A 17,345-nucleotide genomic window follows, 5' to 3' on the forward strand; every position below is an offset into this window, starting at 1 on the left:
CACTTATTTATAGACAAAGTCTTAAGCAGGTATAAAACTTTTTTTAGCCTATAAATCATGCCTGTTCACATATTGTTTCTAATTACATATCTTTGAAAAGAATGGTCTGTGTATCAAATGTACTAGTGTAGTTTCAGGTCCTCCTGAAATGATATAACATGATAGCCCAACTTATTTCATTTTGCATTGAGAACTTGCTTCTCTGCCTATCATGTAGATTTTTGTTTCTCCCTTTCCCCATTCCAGCTGATGTCCCAAGAAAAGCCCAGCCTCAAAATAATTAGGGACCTAAGTAAGTCCATGCTTTTTTCAGTCTCATATATATAACTAGAGGCCCGGTGCATGACATTCGTGCACTGGGGGGGGGGGGGGGGGGCGGTCTCAGCCCAGCCTGTGCCCTCTTGCAGTCCGGGACCTCTCAGGGGATGTCCACTAGTGGTGATCCTGGCTTCTGGCTGAGTGGCGCTCCCCCCTGTGGGAGCACACTGAACACCAGGAGGCAGCTCCTGAGTTGAGCTTCTGTCCCCTGGTGTTCAGTGCACATCAAAGCGACTGGTCGTCCCACCATTCAGTCGATTTGCATATTAGCCTTTTATTATATAGGATGCTTTAGTTTTTGACAGAAAAAAATGGGAAATGAGAATGTGCCTGAAACGCCTCAGTTTTTCTCATGCATGGTCAGAATAAAGATAAAAGAGCCACTTTTGAAGAGTCATGATGATTGAAAAACTTCTTAAAAGAAGTAACCAGATTTCAGTATATGTTAACCTGCGGTAGGTTTAATTGCAAAGGTCTTGGAATTTTTGTTTGATTTGGGGGGGAGGTGAGGTAATATTTAATATAAGTAAGACTGAATTGGGCCAGCTGAGCCAAATTAGGGCAATAAGTTACATTATTTCATCACTGAATGATGAAAATAATTTGATATATTTTTTTCTTTTATTTCAGGCCTTTTTATGGTTATCACGAGAAGGAAAGACACTTTATGAAGATCTATCTTTACAATCCTGCAATGGTGAAAAGGTACAAAGTTAAATGAAATAAAAATATGGATAACTATCACCTAAGTATTTTAATAATAAAAATACTTGATTGGTAGCCCCTAACTGCTTCTTTTCTGTCTTAGATTTAGAGAGTTTGTGGAAATAGATAAGGAGACATGATGGCTGCTGTGTATGATCTTAGTGCCCTGTTGGCCAGGCCAGATGTTCAATACCAAGAGATATTAGCTCTTCAGTGTCAAAGCAAGAGGAATGTGTGAGAGTGAGGCCAGAGTGGAAGGGCTTCTGAGAGATCTCAGAATCCTATTGACTCCTTATTTAGTCCTTAGTGGAATTTTATGTCCTGGGTTTTTTGTTTGTTTTGTTTCCATTTGGTTTTCTTTTCTTCTTTCATTAGGTCTCTCTTAAGACCTATAGCCTATTCTCTCTATCATCCTGGAGCCAGTGTTACAGAGGATGGGAAGAGCACATATAGAGAAGCACATATAGAGAAGATTTCAGTTATCCTCTAGGATTCAAAACAACTGTTTCACTCTATGTGGTGACAAGTCAGGGTAAAAGTAGCCTTGGAGAAGTGTTGAGTGTTGTTGTTTCAGAAGATCTTCTCTGCCAATAGGTACTACGTTCCAAAAGATAACCTTTTGGTAAGATATAAATTGGATGTTTCCCCAAGAGAGGCACAGCCACCAATGGGATGAGGTTTAGTCTACATTAAGCCATTAAGTACACTGAAACACAGTGGTTATTCCCTTCTCCAGATAACCAGTGAAAACTAGTTTTCTCTATTACTTGCCCCCAACCTTACCCCAAAAAACTTCTGTTACATAGGGTACCAAAATAATTTTTGAGAATATTTAGACAGTGATGTTTCTCTTACCAGTTTCCCTCTAATCACACTTTCTCACATCCATGGAGCAATCCCTGTGTATTCTTATCCTCTTTTGCATACACAGTGAGAAGGGTCAACCTCGGTCATTTTTTTCTAAGGTTTATCCCCAATTGTGCTAAGGGGGAACCATGAATAATACTTGTATAAATCTTTTATAAGTAACCTACAAACTGTAGTTCTGCCTGAAGTATAAATATAACCTGGTTTTTTTTTTTCCTGTGACTAAAGCAATCACATGCTTATTAAACTATTTCCAGTAAGTTTGCTTTACATTGTATAGTCATCACCATGACTGTCTGAAATTTCCCAGTTGATTGATGGATTCATTCATTTATCCATTTTTAATAAATTCTTATAAAATGCCTACCTTTTTGATGCAATATGGAATTTGCTGGGTAGACATTAGTGAACAAAGTTTGCATGGTTTCTGCTCTCGGGGATCTTATAGCCTAGCAGGGGGGACAAACGATAAATAAGTAACCTAAATATCTAACAAAAAAATGTGATAGATGCCATGAAGGAAAAGAACAGGGTTCTATGAAAGAAAACATTTTCTCTTTTATTTGTTATTTTTTATAAGACCTTTATACATGAATCATTTATTATAGTATTTGACTAATACATAATGTAGTGATTAAGAGCCCAGACTCTCAAACCAGATTGCCTGCATTCAAAATCTGGCTCTACTACTTATTAGATGGGTGACTTTAGGCAAGTAATTTAATATCACTGTGCCTTAGCTTTCTTGTCTGTAAATAGTGTTGATATTGGTACACATTGTTCTGATGATAAGTATGTTAATATCTATAAATCACTCACATTATAAGTGCTGTGTAAACATTGGCTATAGTATAATATGTAAAATGTTAAAGTACAACTTTTGGATCTTACCCTCACTCAAAACTCTCTTCCCGAGAGATAGTCACTTTTAAGAGTTTGGCATATGTCCTTCTATTTTCCATACATATATGCACATCCTATATAATAAAAGCCTAATATGCAAATCGTCCCCTTGACTGGGAGTTTGACCAGGGGGGCGGAGCCAGCTAGCCAACCGCCCACAGCCCCTCCCCCTGGCGGGCCCCACCCTGGCCAGCTGCAGCAGCAGGCAGCCAGGAGAAAGGAGGCCCCAGCTGGTGGCAGAGGGAGGCAGCCAGGGGAAGGGAGGCCCCAGCTGGCAGCCGGCAGCCGCTAGGGACCCTACCCATGCACAGATTCTGTGCACTGCGCCTCTAGTATCCATATAAAATTGGCATCATACTAGAATGTAAGTCCATAAGGGCAAAGGATTTCTGCTATGTTTACTGATGAGTCCCCAGTTTTTGGAATAATGCCTGGCATGTAGTAGTTAGTGAATAACTATTTGTGGAATGACTGAACACTATACATATCATTTTGGTACTGTACTCTTTATTCCTGTGTTAGTTCATCTCCTGTGATTTTCACTTCCATTCTCCTTAAACTATTTACTCTCTTGACCACGCCCTAGAATTTGTCTTACCTCTGAGATTTTAAATGCAAACATCTTGGTTTCTGATTCAATCTTCTGTGTCTTTTTAAACAGGTTTTTGAGATATAATTTACTTGTCACAAAATTTACACATTATATGTATACACAATTTAATGATTTTTAGAAAATTTACTGAGTTATGCACCTATCAGTTTTAGAACCTATTCATGGTTCCAGTAAGAGTCTTTGTCTTTTTTTAAAAATCTTTTTAACTGTGTCCTACTCTATCGGTGTTTAGCCTTCAAACTCCTTGGCTCCACTACTGCTTTCCCATTTTGTAGCCTCCTCCTGCACCTAATTTCTTTTCTTTCCATCTTAGATTCTATTGCTTATCTTTTCAACTCCTTTTTCTGCCAGGTAAAACCATGAATTCTGGATTAATCCATTTATTTATTTTCTCTCTGCTAAACTCTGGTTTCTGATTACTGCATGATACGAAATAAACACAGCAGATTGGTGCCACTATACTAGTAAATTCATGGTCTTCAACTTCACTTGACCTGCCTTACTTCTACTTTTCTTTAAGTCTCTCCTTACCATTCTCCACCCTCTTTACTCAAATGTAAAGTCTACCATTTGGCATAGCTTTGCCTCCTGCCTCATAGAGAAAATAGAACCCCTCAGACTAGAACAGTGCTTGTTGAAGTGTGGACTGGGGGTTTCTAAGGATCCCCTTTCAGAGGATCTGCGCAGTCAGAATTACTTTCATAATAATACTAAGATGTGATTTGCTTTTTCACTGTGTTTACTGATAGTGGGTAAATCTGCAGGCACCTTGGTCCAAATCAGGGTAATGGCATCAAACTACAGTAGCCCACTACCTTATTCATGGGAGATCTGTTCCAAGACCCCCAGGGGATGCCTGAAACTGAATAGTACCAAACCCTATATACAGTATGCTGTGTTTCTTCCTGTACATACATACGCTTTATGACTTCTCTTTGGCATAGCTGAATTGCCAGCATCACTATTTTTGCGCTTTGGGACCTTTATTAAGTAAAATAAGGGTTATTGAACACAAGCACTACAGTACCATGACAGTCATTCTGATAACTGAGTCAGCTACAGAGTGACTAACAGGCAGGTAGCATATACAGCATGGATAAGTTGGACAAAGGGATGATGTACATCCTGGGCAGGATGGAGCAGGACTTATGAGAGATTTCATCACGCTACTGAGAACAGCATGCAATTTAAAACTTGAGAATTGTTTATTTCTGGAATTTTTCATTTGATATTTTCAGACCAAGGTTTACTGAAACCACGGAAAGCGAAACTGTGGATAACGGGGGACTACTAGTTGTTGTATTTTTCACTACTAAACACTCACAGATAAAAAATAAAAATCAGTTTTACTTAAGAGCATTTATGAAGATATAGTAAATATTTTATCTTGACCCTTGGATATAAATCTTAATATTTTATAAGACAGTGAAAGTAAGCATGAAGCACATCTTTTGTGTGCTGAAGTGCTATGAATGAATGTCTCAAGGAAAAAGCACTTTTAAAAAATATTTTTTTATTGATTTTTTTACAGAGAGGAAGGGAGAGGGAGAGAGAGTTAGAAACATCCATGAGAAAGAAACATCAATCAGCTGCCTCCTGCACACTCCCCACTGGGGATGTGCCCACAACCAAGGTACATGCCCTTGACCAGAATCGAACCAGGGACCCTTCAGTCCTCAGGCCAACGCTCTATCCACTGACCCAAACTGGTTAGGGCGAAAGAGCACTTTAATGATTGTTTTTAGTTGCAAGCTGAACTAAACACTGTTTTTCTTAATGGAACACCATTTTTACTTGAAAGAACAACTGATAATTAAAACAAGTTATAGTGATTTGCTTATTTGATAGACGTCTCAAAAATGAACAAAGTGAGCCTGTACCTTAAAGAAGAAAACTCATAGTATTTGTTGCCCATTAATAAGATTTGAGCTTTTAAGCAAACATTAGAATTTTTGATACCACATGTAAACTTGAACAGCTTTCCCATACTTAAAAGATTTTTCTGATGAGATAGATGATGATATTAACAAATACTTTTTTTTCAGATTGTTTAATGAAATGTATCAACATTTAGATCTGTCCTACTTAGTGGATCTGTATTTTCCAAATGACCAGTGTGTGATGTTAGAAAGTCCTCCATGGGTAAAAGTATTTAAAGTGTAAGATCACCCTGACCAGTGTGGCTCAGGTTGTTGGACGTCCTCAGGTGCACCAAAAGGTCCAGCAGTTCGATTCCCGGTCAGGGCACATGCCCATGTTGTGGGTTCAGTCCACATTTGGGGTGTGTATAGAAGGCAACATGACCAGTTTCTTTCCCACACAAACATTTATCTCTCTCTCTCCCACACACAGACACACACACACACACACACACACACACACACACACACAAACAAACACACAAACATTTCTCTTCCTTTCTCTCCTTCTCTTCCTCTCCCTTCCTCACCCTTCCTTTCTCTAAAATAAATAAAAACATATTTTTAAAAATAAAGTATAGCCGAAACTGGTTTGGCTCAGTGGATAGAGCGTCGGCCTGCAGACTGAAAGGTCCCGGGTTCGATTCCGGTCAAGGGCATGTAGCTGGGTTGCGGGCACATCTCCAGTGGGAGGCGTGCAGGAGGCAGCTGATCGATGTTTCTCTCTCATCGATGTTTCTAGCTCTCTATCCCTCTCCCTTCCTCTCTGTGAAAAAATCAATAAAATATATTTTTAAAAATAAAGTATAGAAAAAAAAAGATGGCGGCTGGCAGGACAGAGGTGAGGGAGAGGAAGTGAGTGAGTAAGGGTATGAAAGGAGAGTGTGTGGATGTGTGTGGTGTGTGTGTGAGTGAGTAAGGGACAGTTAAATTTCGCAGGAACAGCAGGGGCTGGCAGACCAGGCTCTCTTGGACAAGGAGAGACTACTACCACTGCGGGCACTCCCTGGACTCAGGCACGGAGCCTACGCCATCTTGAAGGGGACAGTGGCCTTTTCTAGGAACTCATCAGCACCAGCACCCAGACAGGACTTTGACACTGCCCACGACCCAGCAGCCACTCCAGCCAAAATCCTGCTGCCCCAGCTGCAGACCCGCGAACCCTGGGACCTCTACCTCCAAAGGTGCACCTCTCTGGCAGCAGTAAGTGCATCTTCCCCCTCCCCAGCCACAGAACTCTGGACACCACTTTGTGTGTTTCCAGCCATGCGCACAGGCATCCAGGGCACACCACTCCGTAGGCAGCGCCTGGGAGCCACGGGGAGTCCCTGCTGGGTGTGATTCTGTACAGACAAGGATGCGCTGCCCCACAGTAGAAATTCTGCATTTCCTCTGCCTGAATAACTGCCCGCAGACACACCAGCTGTGTAACTTCAGCGCCAGGGACCCTCAGTGCATCAGAGTTCTGTGGCCGGCAAACTCACCACCACAGACGCACACATTTCCAAAGGGCAGGCACCCTGAGCCCATATATCCACAGGGTCCTCTGGGGAGCTGCTTTGAGCCCCTGCTGGGTGTGATTCTGCACAGACAAGGACGCGCTGCCCCGCAGTAGAAATTCTGAATTTTCTCTGCCTGAATAACTGCCCACATACACCCCAGCTGCTTAACTTCAGCACCAGGGCCCCTCAAAGTGCGTCAGAGCTCTGCGCAGGCAAACGCACCACCAGTCTGCGAGCGCGTTTCCAACTGGCAGGCACCCTGAGCCCATCTATCCACAGGGCGCTTGTGGAAGCTGCTGTGAGTCCTTGCTGGGTGTGATCTTAGAAAAACAGGGATGCACTCCCCCTGGCAGTAGAAATTCTGAATTCACTCATCCTGGATACCTGCACACAGACACCTCAATTACGCGGCTTCAGTGCCAGGGCCTTTCAGAGTACTTCAGCGCCCCTTGCTGGCAAACGCACCGCGGGTGCCCCTGTGAGCCTCCACTGGGAGCGTGAGCATATCCACAGGTGGAGCAGCAAAAGCTGAGTCTGCCCACCCCACAGTCACGCCTTTCCAGAACGAAGGCCTCCTGAGACCCATCCCCCCAACAGACGGTTCCTTGGTGCCACTGTGAGTCCCCGCTGGACACGCGTGATTTCAATCAAGGGCGCAAGACAGCAAAAATTGGGACACCCCCCTCCATGGCTGCTGACTTCTAGACACTGCAGTTGTACTTTCCAGCTCACAGGCCTACATCAAGAGAACCCAAATAGCTCAAGTAGGGAGCTATACTAGATTACCAAGCCCAGGAGACTTGAGAGATCACTCCAGTAGCACCATCCCCAAAAGAACCTGAGTATCAAACTAATTGGATCTACAATTAAAACATTACAGGAAAACATGGGAAGACAAAAAAGCAATCCCCAAAGGAAAGAAAAAGAGGAATCACCAGAAAGGGAGTTAAATGAAATTGAGGCTAGCATATCAGAGAAAGAATTCAGAGTAATGGTTATAAGGATGTTTACACGGCTGGATGACAAATACACACAACTCAATGAGAACTATAAGGAGCTGAATGAGAATGTCACCAACATGAAAAGGAACCAAGAGGAGATGAAGAACGACACAGCTGCAATAAAGAACACATTGGAAGGCCTAAACAGTAGACTAGAATAGGCTGAGGAACACATCAGCGAATTAGAAGACAAGGTAGGAAAAAACACACAAACACAGCAGCAACTGGAAAGAAGACTTAAAAACTAAGGGAGTTTTGGGACAACACGAAACGAAACAACATTTGCATAACAGGGGTAACAGAAGGAGAGGAAGAGAAGCAAGGAATAGAAAACATGTTTGAAGAAATAATGACAGAAAACTTTCTTGATATTGGCAAGAAAAAAACCATGCAAGTCCAAGAAGTACATCGAGTCCCAAACAAGTTGAACCCCAAAAGACCGACACTAAGACACATCATAATTAAATTGGCGAACACCAGTGACAAAGTAAGAATCTTAAAGGCTGCCAGAGAGAGACAGAAAGTGACCTACAAGGGATCTCCTATTAGCATATCAACTGATTTCTCAACAGAAACACACCAGGCCAGAAGGGAATGGAATGAAATATACAAAGTGATGAGAAGTAAGGGACTGAATCCAAGAATACTATACCTAGCAAGGCTATCATTCAAAATTGAAGGTGAAATCAGTAGTTTCACAGACAAAAAAGGACTAAGGGAGTTTATTACCACCAAACCAGCAATGCAACAAATGCTAAAGGGTCTGTTGTAAAAAAAAAAGAAATAGGAAGTGAAGAAGGAACACAGGGGTAAAGAATAAAATGGCAACAAACAAGTACCTATCAATAACTTTAAATGTAAATGGATTAAATGCCCCAATCAAAAGACATAGGGTAACGGATTGGATAAGAAAACATGACTCATATATCTGCTGTCTACAATAAACCCACCTCGGAAAAAAAGACGCGCACAGACTGAGGGTGAAGGGATGGAAAAAGGTTTTTCAGGTGAATGGAAATGAAAAAAAAAAAAGCTGGGGTAGCAATACTTATATATGACAAATTAGATCTCAAAGTGAAGGACGTAACAAGAGATAAGAAAGGCCACTTCATAGTACTAAAGGGAGCAAACCAACAAGAAGAAATAACTCTGGTAAACATATACGCACCCAATACAGGAGCACCCAAATACATAAAAAAAAAACTCATGAAGGATATCAAGGGAGAGATTGACAGCAATACAATCATAGTGGGAGACTTTAATACCCCACTATCACCATTGGACAAATCCTCTAAACAAAAAATCAGCCAAGAAATATAAATCCTAAATTACTCACTAGACCAGATGGAATTAATTGACATCTTCAAAACATTTCACCCCAAAGCCATATACATTCTTCTCAAGTGCACATGGGTCATTTTCAAAGATAGACCATATGTTGGGTCATAGGCAAAGTCTCTTCAAATTCAAGAAGATAGAGATCATATCAAGCATCTTCTCATATCACAATGGCATAAAACTGGAAATCAACTACAATAAAAACAATCCAAAAAAATCAAACACATGGAGACTAAACAGCATGCTAATAAACAATGACTGTGTTACCAGAGAGATCAAAGAAGAAATAAAAAATATCATGGCAACAGACGACAATGAAAACACAACAATCCAAAATCTATGGGACACAGCGAAAGCAGTCTTGAGAGAGAAGTTCATAGCTCTACAAGCCTACTGCAAAAAAACAAGAAACAATGGTAATAAATTACCTAACACAACTCAAAGAGTTAGAAAGAGAGCAACAAGAGAAGCCCAGTGTAAGCAGAAGGAAGGAAATAATAAAGATCAGAGCAGAGATAAACAACATAGAGAACAAAAAAAACAACAGTACAAGAGATCAACAAAACCAAGAGCTGGTTCTTTGAAAGGATAAACAAGATTGATGAACCTCTAGCCAGGCTCACCAAGAAGCAAAGAGAGAGGACCCGAATAAACAAAATCAGAAATGAAAGAGGTGAAATAACAACAGATCCCGCCGAAATATGAAAGATTGTTAAAAAATACTATGAACAACTCTATTCCAACAAACTGGACAACCTGGAGGAAATGGACATAGTCCTAGAAAAATACAACCTTCCAAAACTCAATCAGGAAGAATCTAAACAGCTCAATATGCCAGTAACTATGGAAGAAATTGAAGCAGTCATCAAAAAGCTTCCAGCAAACAAAAGCCCGGGGCCAGATGGCTTCACAGGGGAGTTTTACCAAACATTCAAGGAAGAACTTAAACCTATCCTCCTCAGACTATTCCAAAATATTCATGAGGAAGGAACACTTCCAAGCTCATTCTATGAAGCCAGCATCACCCTAATACCAAAACCAAATAAAGACAACACTTTAGTTAAAGAGAATTACAGGCCAATATCCCTCATGAACATAAATGCCAAAATCCTCAACAAATTTCTAGCAAATCGGATTCAGCAGTACATCAGAAAGATCATACACCATGACCAAGTAGGATTTATCCCAGGGATGCAAGGATGGTACAATATCCACAAGTCAATAAACGTGATACATCACATAAACAAATTGAGAGATAAAAACCAGACAGTCATATCAGTTGATGCAGAAAAAGCATTTGACAAAATCCAACACCCATTTTTGATAAAAACTCTCAGCAAGGTGGGAATAGAAGGATCATACCTCAACATAATAAAAGCCATATATACAAACCTACAGCCAACATCATACTCAATGAACAAAAACTAAAACCATTTCCCCTAAGAACAGGAACAAGACAGGGATGCCCACTCTCACCACTCCTGCTCGACATAGTACTGGAAGTATTAGCCATTGCAATTAGACAAGAAGAAGAAATAAAAGGCATCCAAATTGGAAAAGAAGAAGTAAAACGCTCCTTATTTGCAGATGATATGATATTGTACATAGAAAACCCTAAAGACTCCATCAGAAAACTATTTGATTTAATAAATGAATTTGGCAATGTAGTAGCAGGATACAAAATTAACACCAAGAAATCTATGGCATTTCTATACACCAATAGTGAACTTACAAAAAGAGAGACTAAAAAAGCAATCCCATTTACCATCGCACCAAAAAAATTAAGATACCTAGGAATAAACTTAACTAAGGAGGTAAAAGACCTATATGTGGAAAACTACAGGACACTGAAAAAAGAGATAGAGGAAGACGTAAACAGATGGAAGAACATACCATGTTCATGGATTGGGAGAATCAACATCTTTAAAATGTCCATACTGCCCAAAGCAATCTATAGATTCAATGCACTCCCCATTAAAATACCAATGGCATATTTCACAGACCTAGAAAGAACTCTCCAAAAATTCATCTGGAATAAAAAAAGACCCAGAATAGCCACAGCAATCCTGAGAAAGAAGAACAAAGTAGATGGGATCTCCATACCAGATTTCAAGCTGTATTACAAAGCCACTGTTCACAAAACAGCCTGGTACTGGCACAAAAACAGGCATATAGACCAATGGAATAAAATAGAGAACCCATTTATTGACCCAAACCACTATGCTCATTAATATTTGACAAAGGGGGCATGAACATACAATGGAGCCAAGACAGTCTCTTCAATAAATGGTGTTGGAAAAATTGGATAGATACATGCAAAAAAATAAAACTAGATCACCAACTTACACCATACACAAAAATAAACTCAAAATGGATACAGGACTTAAACATAAGACGGGAAACCATAAAAATACTAGAGGAATCCACAGGCAGAGAAATCTCAGACATATGTCGAAGCAATTTCTTCACCAATACCGCTCCTAGGGCAATGGAAACTAAAGAAAAAATAAATGGAACTACATCAAAATAAAAAGCTTTTGCACAGCAAAAGAAACCATCAACAAAACAACAAGAAAGCCCACTGTATGGGAGAACATATTTGCAAATGTTATCACTGCTAAAGGTTTAATCTCCAACATTTACAAAGAACTTATACGACTTAACAAAAGGAAGATAAATGATCCAAAAAAAAAAAAATGGGCACCGGACCTAAATCGAAATTTTTCGAAAGAAGACAGAAGGAAGGCCAAGAGACATATGAAAACATGCTCAAAGTCACTAATTATCTGAGAGATGCAAATGAAAACGACAATGCGGTACCATCTCACAACTGTCAGAATGGCTGTATTCAACAAATCAACAAACAACAAGTGCTGGTGAGGATGTGGAGAAAAAGGAACCCTCGTGCACTGCTGGTGGGAATGCAGACTGGTGCAGCCACTGTGGAGAACAGTATGGAGTTTCCTCAAAAAACTAAAAATGGATTTCCCATTTGACCCAGTAATCCCACTTCTAGCAATATATCCCAAGAAACTAGAAATACCAATCAGAAAGGATATATGCACCCCTATGTTCATAGCAGCACAATTCACCATAGCTAAGACTTGGAAACAGCCTAAATGCCCATCAGCAGATGAGTGGATTAGAAAACTATGGTACATCTACACAATGGAATACTACGCCGCTATAAAAAAGAAGGAATTCTTACCATTTGCAGCAGCATTGATGGACCTGGAGAGCATTATGCGAAGTGAAATAAGCCAGGCAATGAACCAAAAATAACACATGATCTCACTCATTTATGGAAAATAAAGAACATTATAACCTGATGAACAAAAAGATAGATACAGAGGCAGTAAAGCATTGAACAGACTGTCAAATTACAGCAGGAAGGCTTGGGAGTGTTGGGGAGGTGGGGGAAGAGATCAACCGAAGGACTTGTATGCATGCATATAAGCACAATCAATGGACACAAGACACTGAGGCGGGTGAGATGAGGGTATGTGACAGAGGGTAGAGGAGGCTGGGGGAAGGTCAATGGGGGAAAAAAAGGAGATATATGTAATACTATATGTAACACTTTAAACAATAAAATAAAATTTTAAAAAATTATAAAATACAATGCTATAACAAAAAAATAAAGTATAAGATATATTAGTAGATTTTAATGTGACAGAGTACAAAAAAGTTATGATATGGTTTCAAATTTCACATTGTTGCTATCCTTTAAGAAATTACCACTCCACTCCTTTTCTATGTTGTATCAGAGAAAATCAATGTGTATCTTAAAAGGTAATTTAGTTGCTCTTCTTTTTTCCAACTACATATTTGTGTGGGGCTGGATGAAATATCACAATAGATTGATCAGAGGCAGATGTGAGAATCCAGCTGTCTTCTGTTAGAACAGACATAAATTTGTAAACATGTAAAACAATTATTCTTTTTCTCACTAAGTTGTTTTTTGTTTTAGAAAATAGTTATTTTTATAAAATAATATTATGTTAACAATGGGTTGTTACTTTAAAATCAGTAGAAAAGTTTCTTTAAAAGTTCTGTTTTAATTTTCAATATGGTAAGTATTAATGGATATAAACCACATAAACAAAAGGTCTTTAGTGCTGTAAATAATTTTTAAGAGTGAAAAGAGGTCCTTGGACCAAAAAGTTTGAGAACCACCAGAATAAAGCTCTCTTAATTTCCTATCAAAGATCCTCAAACTCTATGCATTTATTCTCTCCTTTTAGATGCTTATTACAGTGAAAGATTTCCCCCCTCACCTCCAAAGCTCAAGATCCACCCTCTTTGACCTTTTCTTCTATCAATTATCCTTCCGCTCCTTTCCCCACACATTCATACTCATGACACATACACTCATACTCATAGCTATTCTCCCTGAAGGATTTATCTATACTTTGTGTATCTAATTTCTTACCTCCCATTCACTCATTAACTTACTGCAATGTGGCGTCCACCCCTACCACTCTACTGAAATTGCTTTCATTAATGTTGCTAAATCAAATTAACACCTTTTTGTCCTTACCTTTGACCTCATGTCAGTGCTTACAGTGTTTTAAAATAATTCCAAATGTTGAGTTTTTTATATAAACCTCTTGTTTTCCTCATACCTATCGGATCAGTCATATCTATGCCACCTTGTTGGTTCCTCTTTTATCACCTGTGGGGTTCTGTCTTGAGCTTTTATCTTTTCTCTCTCTTCTATCTCCTCACTCTACAGCTTTATCTGCTCCCAGGGTTTAGTTTTTGTTAATCTTTATCTATTGGACTTTCACATGTATATAAGTAGTCTAAATTTCCCTCCAGAGCTCCTGATCAGTATATCAAATAGTCTACTGATAAATAGAACAGTCCTGTTAAGAGTAAGGGCTCACAAGTCAGAGAAAATTTGGGTTGAATTTTAGTTCTTCCACTTTTTATTTGTGTGATTTTGGACAACTTTTTAATCTCTCTAAGACTCAGTTTCCTTATTTCTAAAATGGGGGTGGTAGTACCATAGATTATAGTGAGGATTACTTGAGATTAAGCATTTAAAGCACCTAACACAGTATCCGGTGCATAGTATCTAACATTTTTAATAACAGTTTTAAAACCATGTTAATAAAATTATTCTTATCCTCTTCATTATCATTTATTTCCAATATTTTCATAGAAATCTACCTGAATATCCCATTATGCCTAAATCCCAGTATGTCTAAAACTCGGTTTATCTTTATTCCCCCTCCACAAAATAAAGCCCAAACAAACCTGTTTCCTTCTGGTCCTTTCTATTTCAATAAATGCAGCACTATCAACTAGATGCTTAAGCAAGAAATCTAGGCATTGTCAATTCCTATTCTACCTTATCCTTCACGTCTAGTTAGCTAGCAAGGCCTGACCATTTATTTCTTACATGTCTCCTAAATCAACACATTTCCTTAAAGCTAACATCATCTTAGTTTTTCACAATAGCCTCTCACTCCCTACTGTTGTGCATTCTCTAGCTAACCTGGTCATTTCACTTTCCTGCTGTTCACAGGCAAATTGCACTATCTCTTTCAGCGTCTTAATAAGCTCTGCATAATCTGACTTCTCATTACTTCCCTAGCCACCCCTTCTCACTACAGTTCTGTCACCAGACCTCACTCAATGGTTTCAGTTCCAGAATGAAACATGTTTCTCGTGACACTTTGCATGTGCAATTTTATTTGCATAAAATACTTTTTCCTCTCTTCAGACAAAAAGTATCTACAGTTTACTATTCAGTCTACTTCTTAGAGACTTCTCTTCAAGAAGGTTTTGCAGAAACTACCTCTGCACCTCTATCTGATTAGTGTCCCTTCTAGATGTTTCCTATACTTGCCTTGAATAGCACATACACTATTTATAATTACCTATTGTTTGTAGGAGAACAACTCAGTGAAGTAAAAAATATTAAAATGGTAACATCTCTGAGTAGTGGATTGAATCATGTATTCTTCTTTAGAATTTTTGTATAATCTTTTAAAAAACTTTTTCTGAATTTTTAAAAGAAAAAGCTTATTGTAAAAAACTTTTTGGCTTTTTCAATATAGTTAGTATTAAATTGGTTTTAGAAGTCAAAATACTCTTCACTGAAGTTTTTTGTCATTTTTAGAGCACGTGGCTTACTTTAAAACTTGATTTAAACTTTTAATTTCTTACAAAATACAAATTTCTAGTAAAATTGAAGTAAAAAATTTTGTATGCTAATATAATGTGTTTTATTCTCTTTAGCATAATCATTGTTTCACTTAACATTCTAGGAAATATAATTTTATGATATAACTTTTCCCCCCTAATTTAGGATATGTGAACTTTTGCAAAGTGGAGCCATAATGAATAAATTTTATCAGCCTCATGAAGCGCATATTCCCTACCTCCTACAGCTCTTCATTGACTACAATCTGTATGGAATGAATTTAATAAATCTAGCTGCTGTCAAGTTCCGAAAAGCAAGAAGGAAAAGTAAGGTTAATTTTTCAAGTTCAAATTAATGCTTTGAAATAAGAGTTATGTAATTGATAATTTATAAAATATACATTTATATAATGAGTGCTGAGTAGGTAAAGAATAAAATACACAAAATGATATTAGCATTTATTAGGAAAAGAATCTCAAGTGAAATTTGTTTTATAACCGCTTTATTGAGGTATAATTCACATACCACACATTGCACTCATTTAAAATGGAAAATTCAGTGGTTTTTAGAATATTGACAGTTATACAACCATCACCACAGTCAAATTTAGAACATTTTCAGTATCTCGAAAAGAAACGCTGCAAAAGTTTGTTTCCAATAGGTGAAAAGCATGAGAAAATTTTGAATTAGCAAGTATACGTAAGTATTTATTTTAGTTAGAAAAGCCAGATGAGTATTGGAATGATGATTAGAAGGGATTTTTTTTTTCAAACTATGAACAATTTGAAGGCAGAAGTATATGAAATTTAGTTGAAGGGAAATTGCAAATATGATGAAATAAAATGTATATCTTAATTCATTATACTAAATAGCCATCAGGTTTTGTATAAGATAAAAGGTTATACTGAAATCATGGAAAAAAAATAGATGAATCATCTTTTGTATTTTATTTTGCCATGTTATTTCAGACATCTTACAGTTAAACTGATAGTAAATCTTACAGTAAATTAATATATAACATATATGTGTATAACTTAACATTTCATCTTATAAGACAAGTTGATATAGTACCTAAGTCATTTTTGAAAGTGAGGTAAATTCAAAAGTGAAAAATACTTCAAAATTTTAATGTACATGCATATATAATTTTGTCTCAGTATTCAGTTATATAACCATTTGTCAACTAAAATGGAAATTACTAATTGCTATAGTAGTAAAGGTGAAGTATATAGAAGTACTTACATAGAATAAATATTTTGAGTACCACAGAAGCATTTTATATTACATTTTTTAACATCCACAGTTGAAAAGAAATGTTATATATATTTAATATATATTTTAAATATATGTATATTAAAGAGTTTCCATGTTCTTTAGGGAAATATGCTAAAACAATACATAAATTATAGTTAGTAAGAATTAGTTGCATGTTTTCAAGGTATGTTTTGTTGAAATAGCAAAGATGTTAATACTTGATCTCAGCCTAATTACAACATTTTTGATCAGGCTGGCCAAATAAGAAAATCAAAGTATTAAATTTAGCTAGAGAGGATTGTAAATTTAATATCCTTGATAACGTTAAAATTCAAGCTTTTTCTTATCTGCAAATTTAAATTCCCATAAGAGATCACAGAAAATTTGTTAAAATTTGGAGATTACTTCCAAAGCATGACCCTAGAACCTAGTTTTTGAAACTGGGACAACTAAGCAAACATGTCCCCTCTTCAACTGCTGGTCAAATTGCATTTGTCCCAAGTTCCCACTCATTGTTGCTGCCATTACTTCTGGAATGCATTGTATATTTTCTTTTTGTTCAGGAATTGGTATTATAGTATGTTTTTGAATTTTTATCTGGAACCTGATTTCTACTAGAATTTTGATTGAGACTTATACAGAATACTCTAGGAATTTGGATTAAAGTCTACAAAAATTGTTGTCATATTTCTTTATAAAATGGGATTTTAAGCATACTCATCAGAATAGCACATTAAAATGTATTCTTTTATTCTAATATGAAAGTCTTGT

At 37.7% G+C, this 17,345-nt stretch overlaps 1 protein-coding gene across 2 annotated transcripts in view; it reads left to right on the top strand.

Annotated features, from left to right (window-relative positions):
• The window catches only part of REV3L (REV3 like, DNA directed polymerase zeta catalytic subunit), a 184,078-nt gene that overhangs the window by 77,800 nt on the left and 88,933 nt on the right, over positions 1–17,345 (top strand). For both annotated transcript variants that reach the window (XM_080664192.1, XM_080664193.1), the window contains exons 3-4: positions 949–1,023; positions 15,486–15,646. In XM_080664192.1, coding sequence (XP_080520318.1) covers positions 949–1,023; positions 15,486–15,646 — 236 coding nt within the window. The remainder of the gene's footprint in view (positions 1–948; positions 1,024–15,485; positions 15,647–17,345) is intronic.

This window comes from Plecotus auritus (assembly GCF_963455305.1).
Source record: "Plecotus auritus genome assembly, chromosome: 4".
Lineage (NCBI taxonomy): Eukaryota > Metazoa > Chordata > Mammalia > Chiroptera > Vespertilionidae > Plecotus > Plecotus auritus.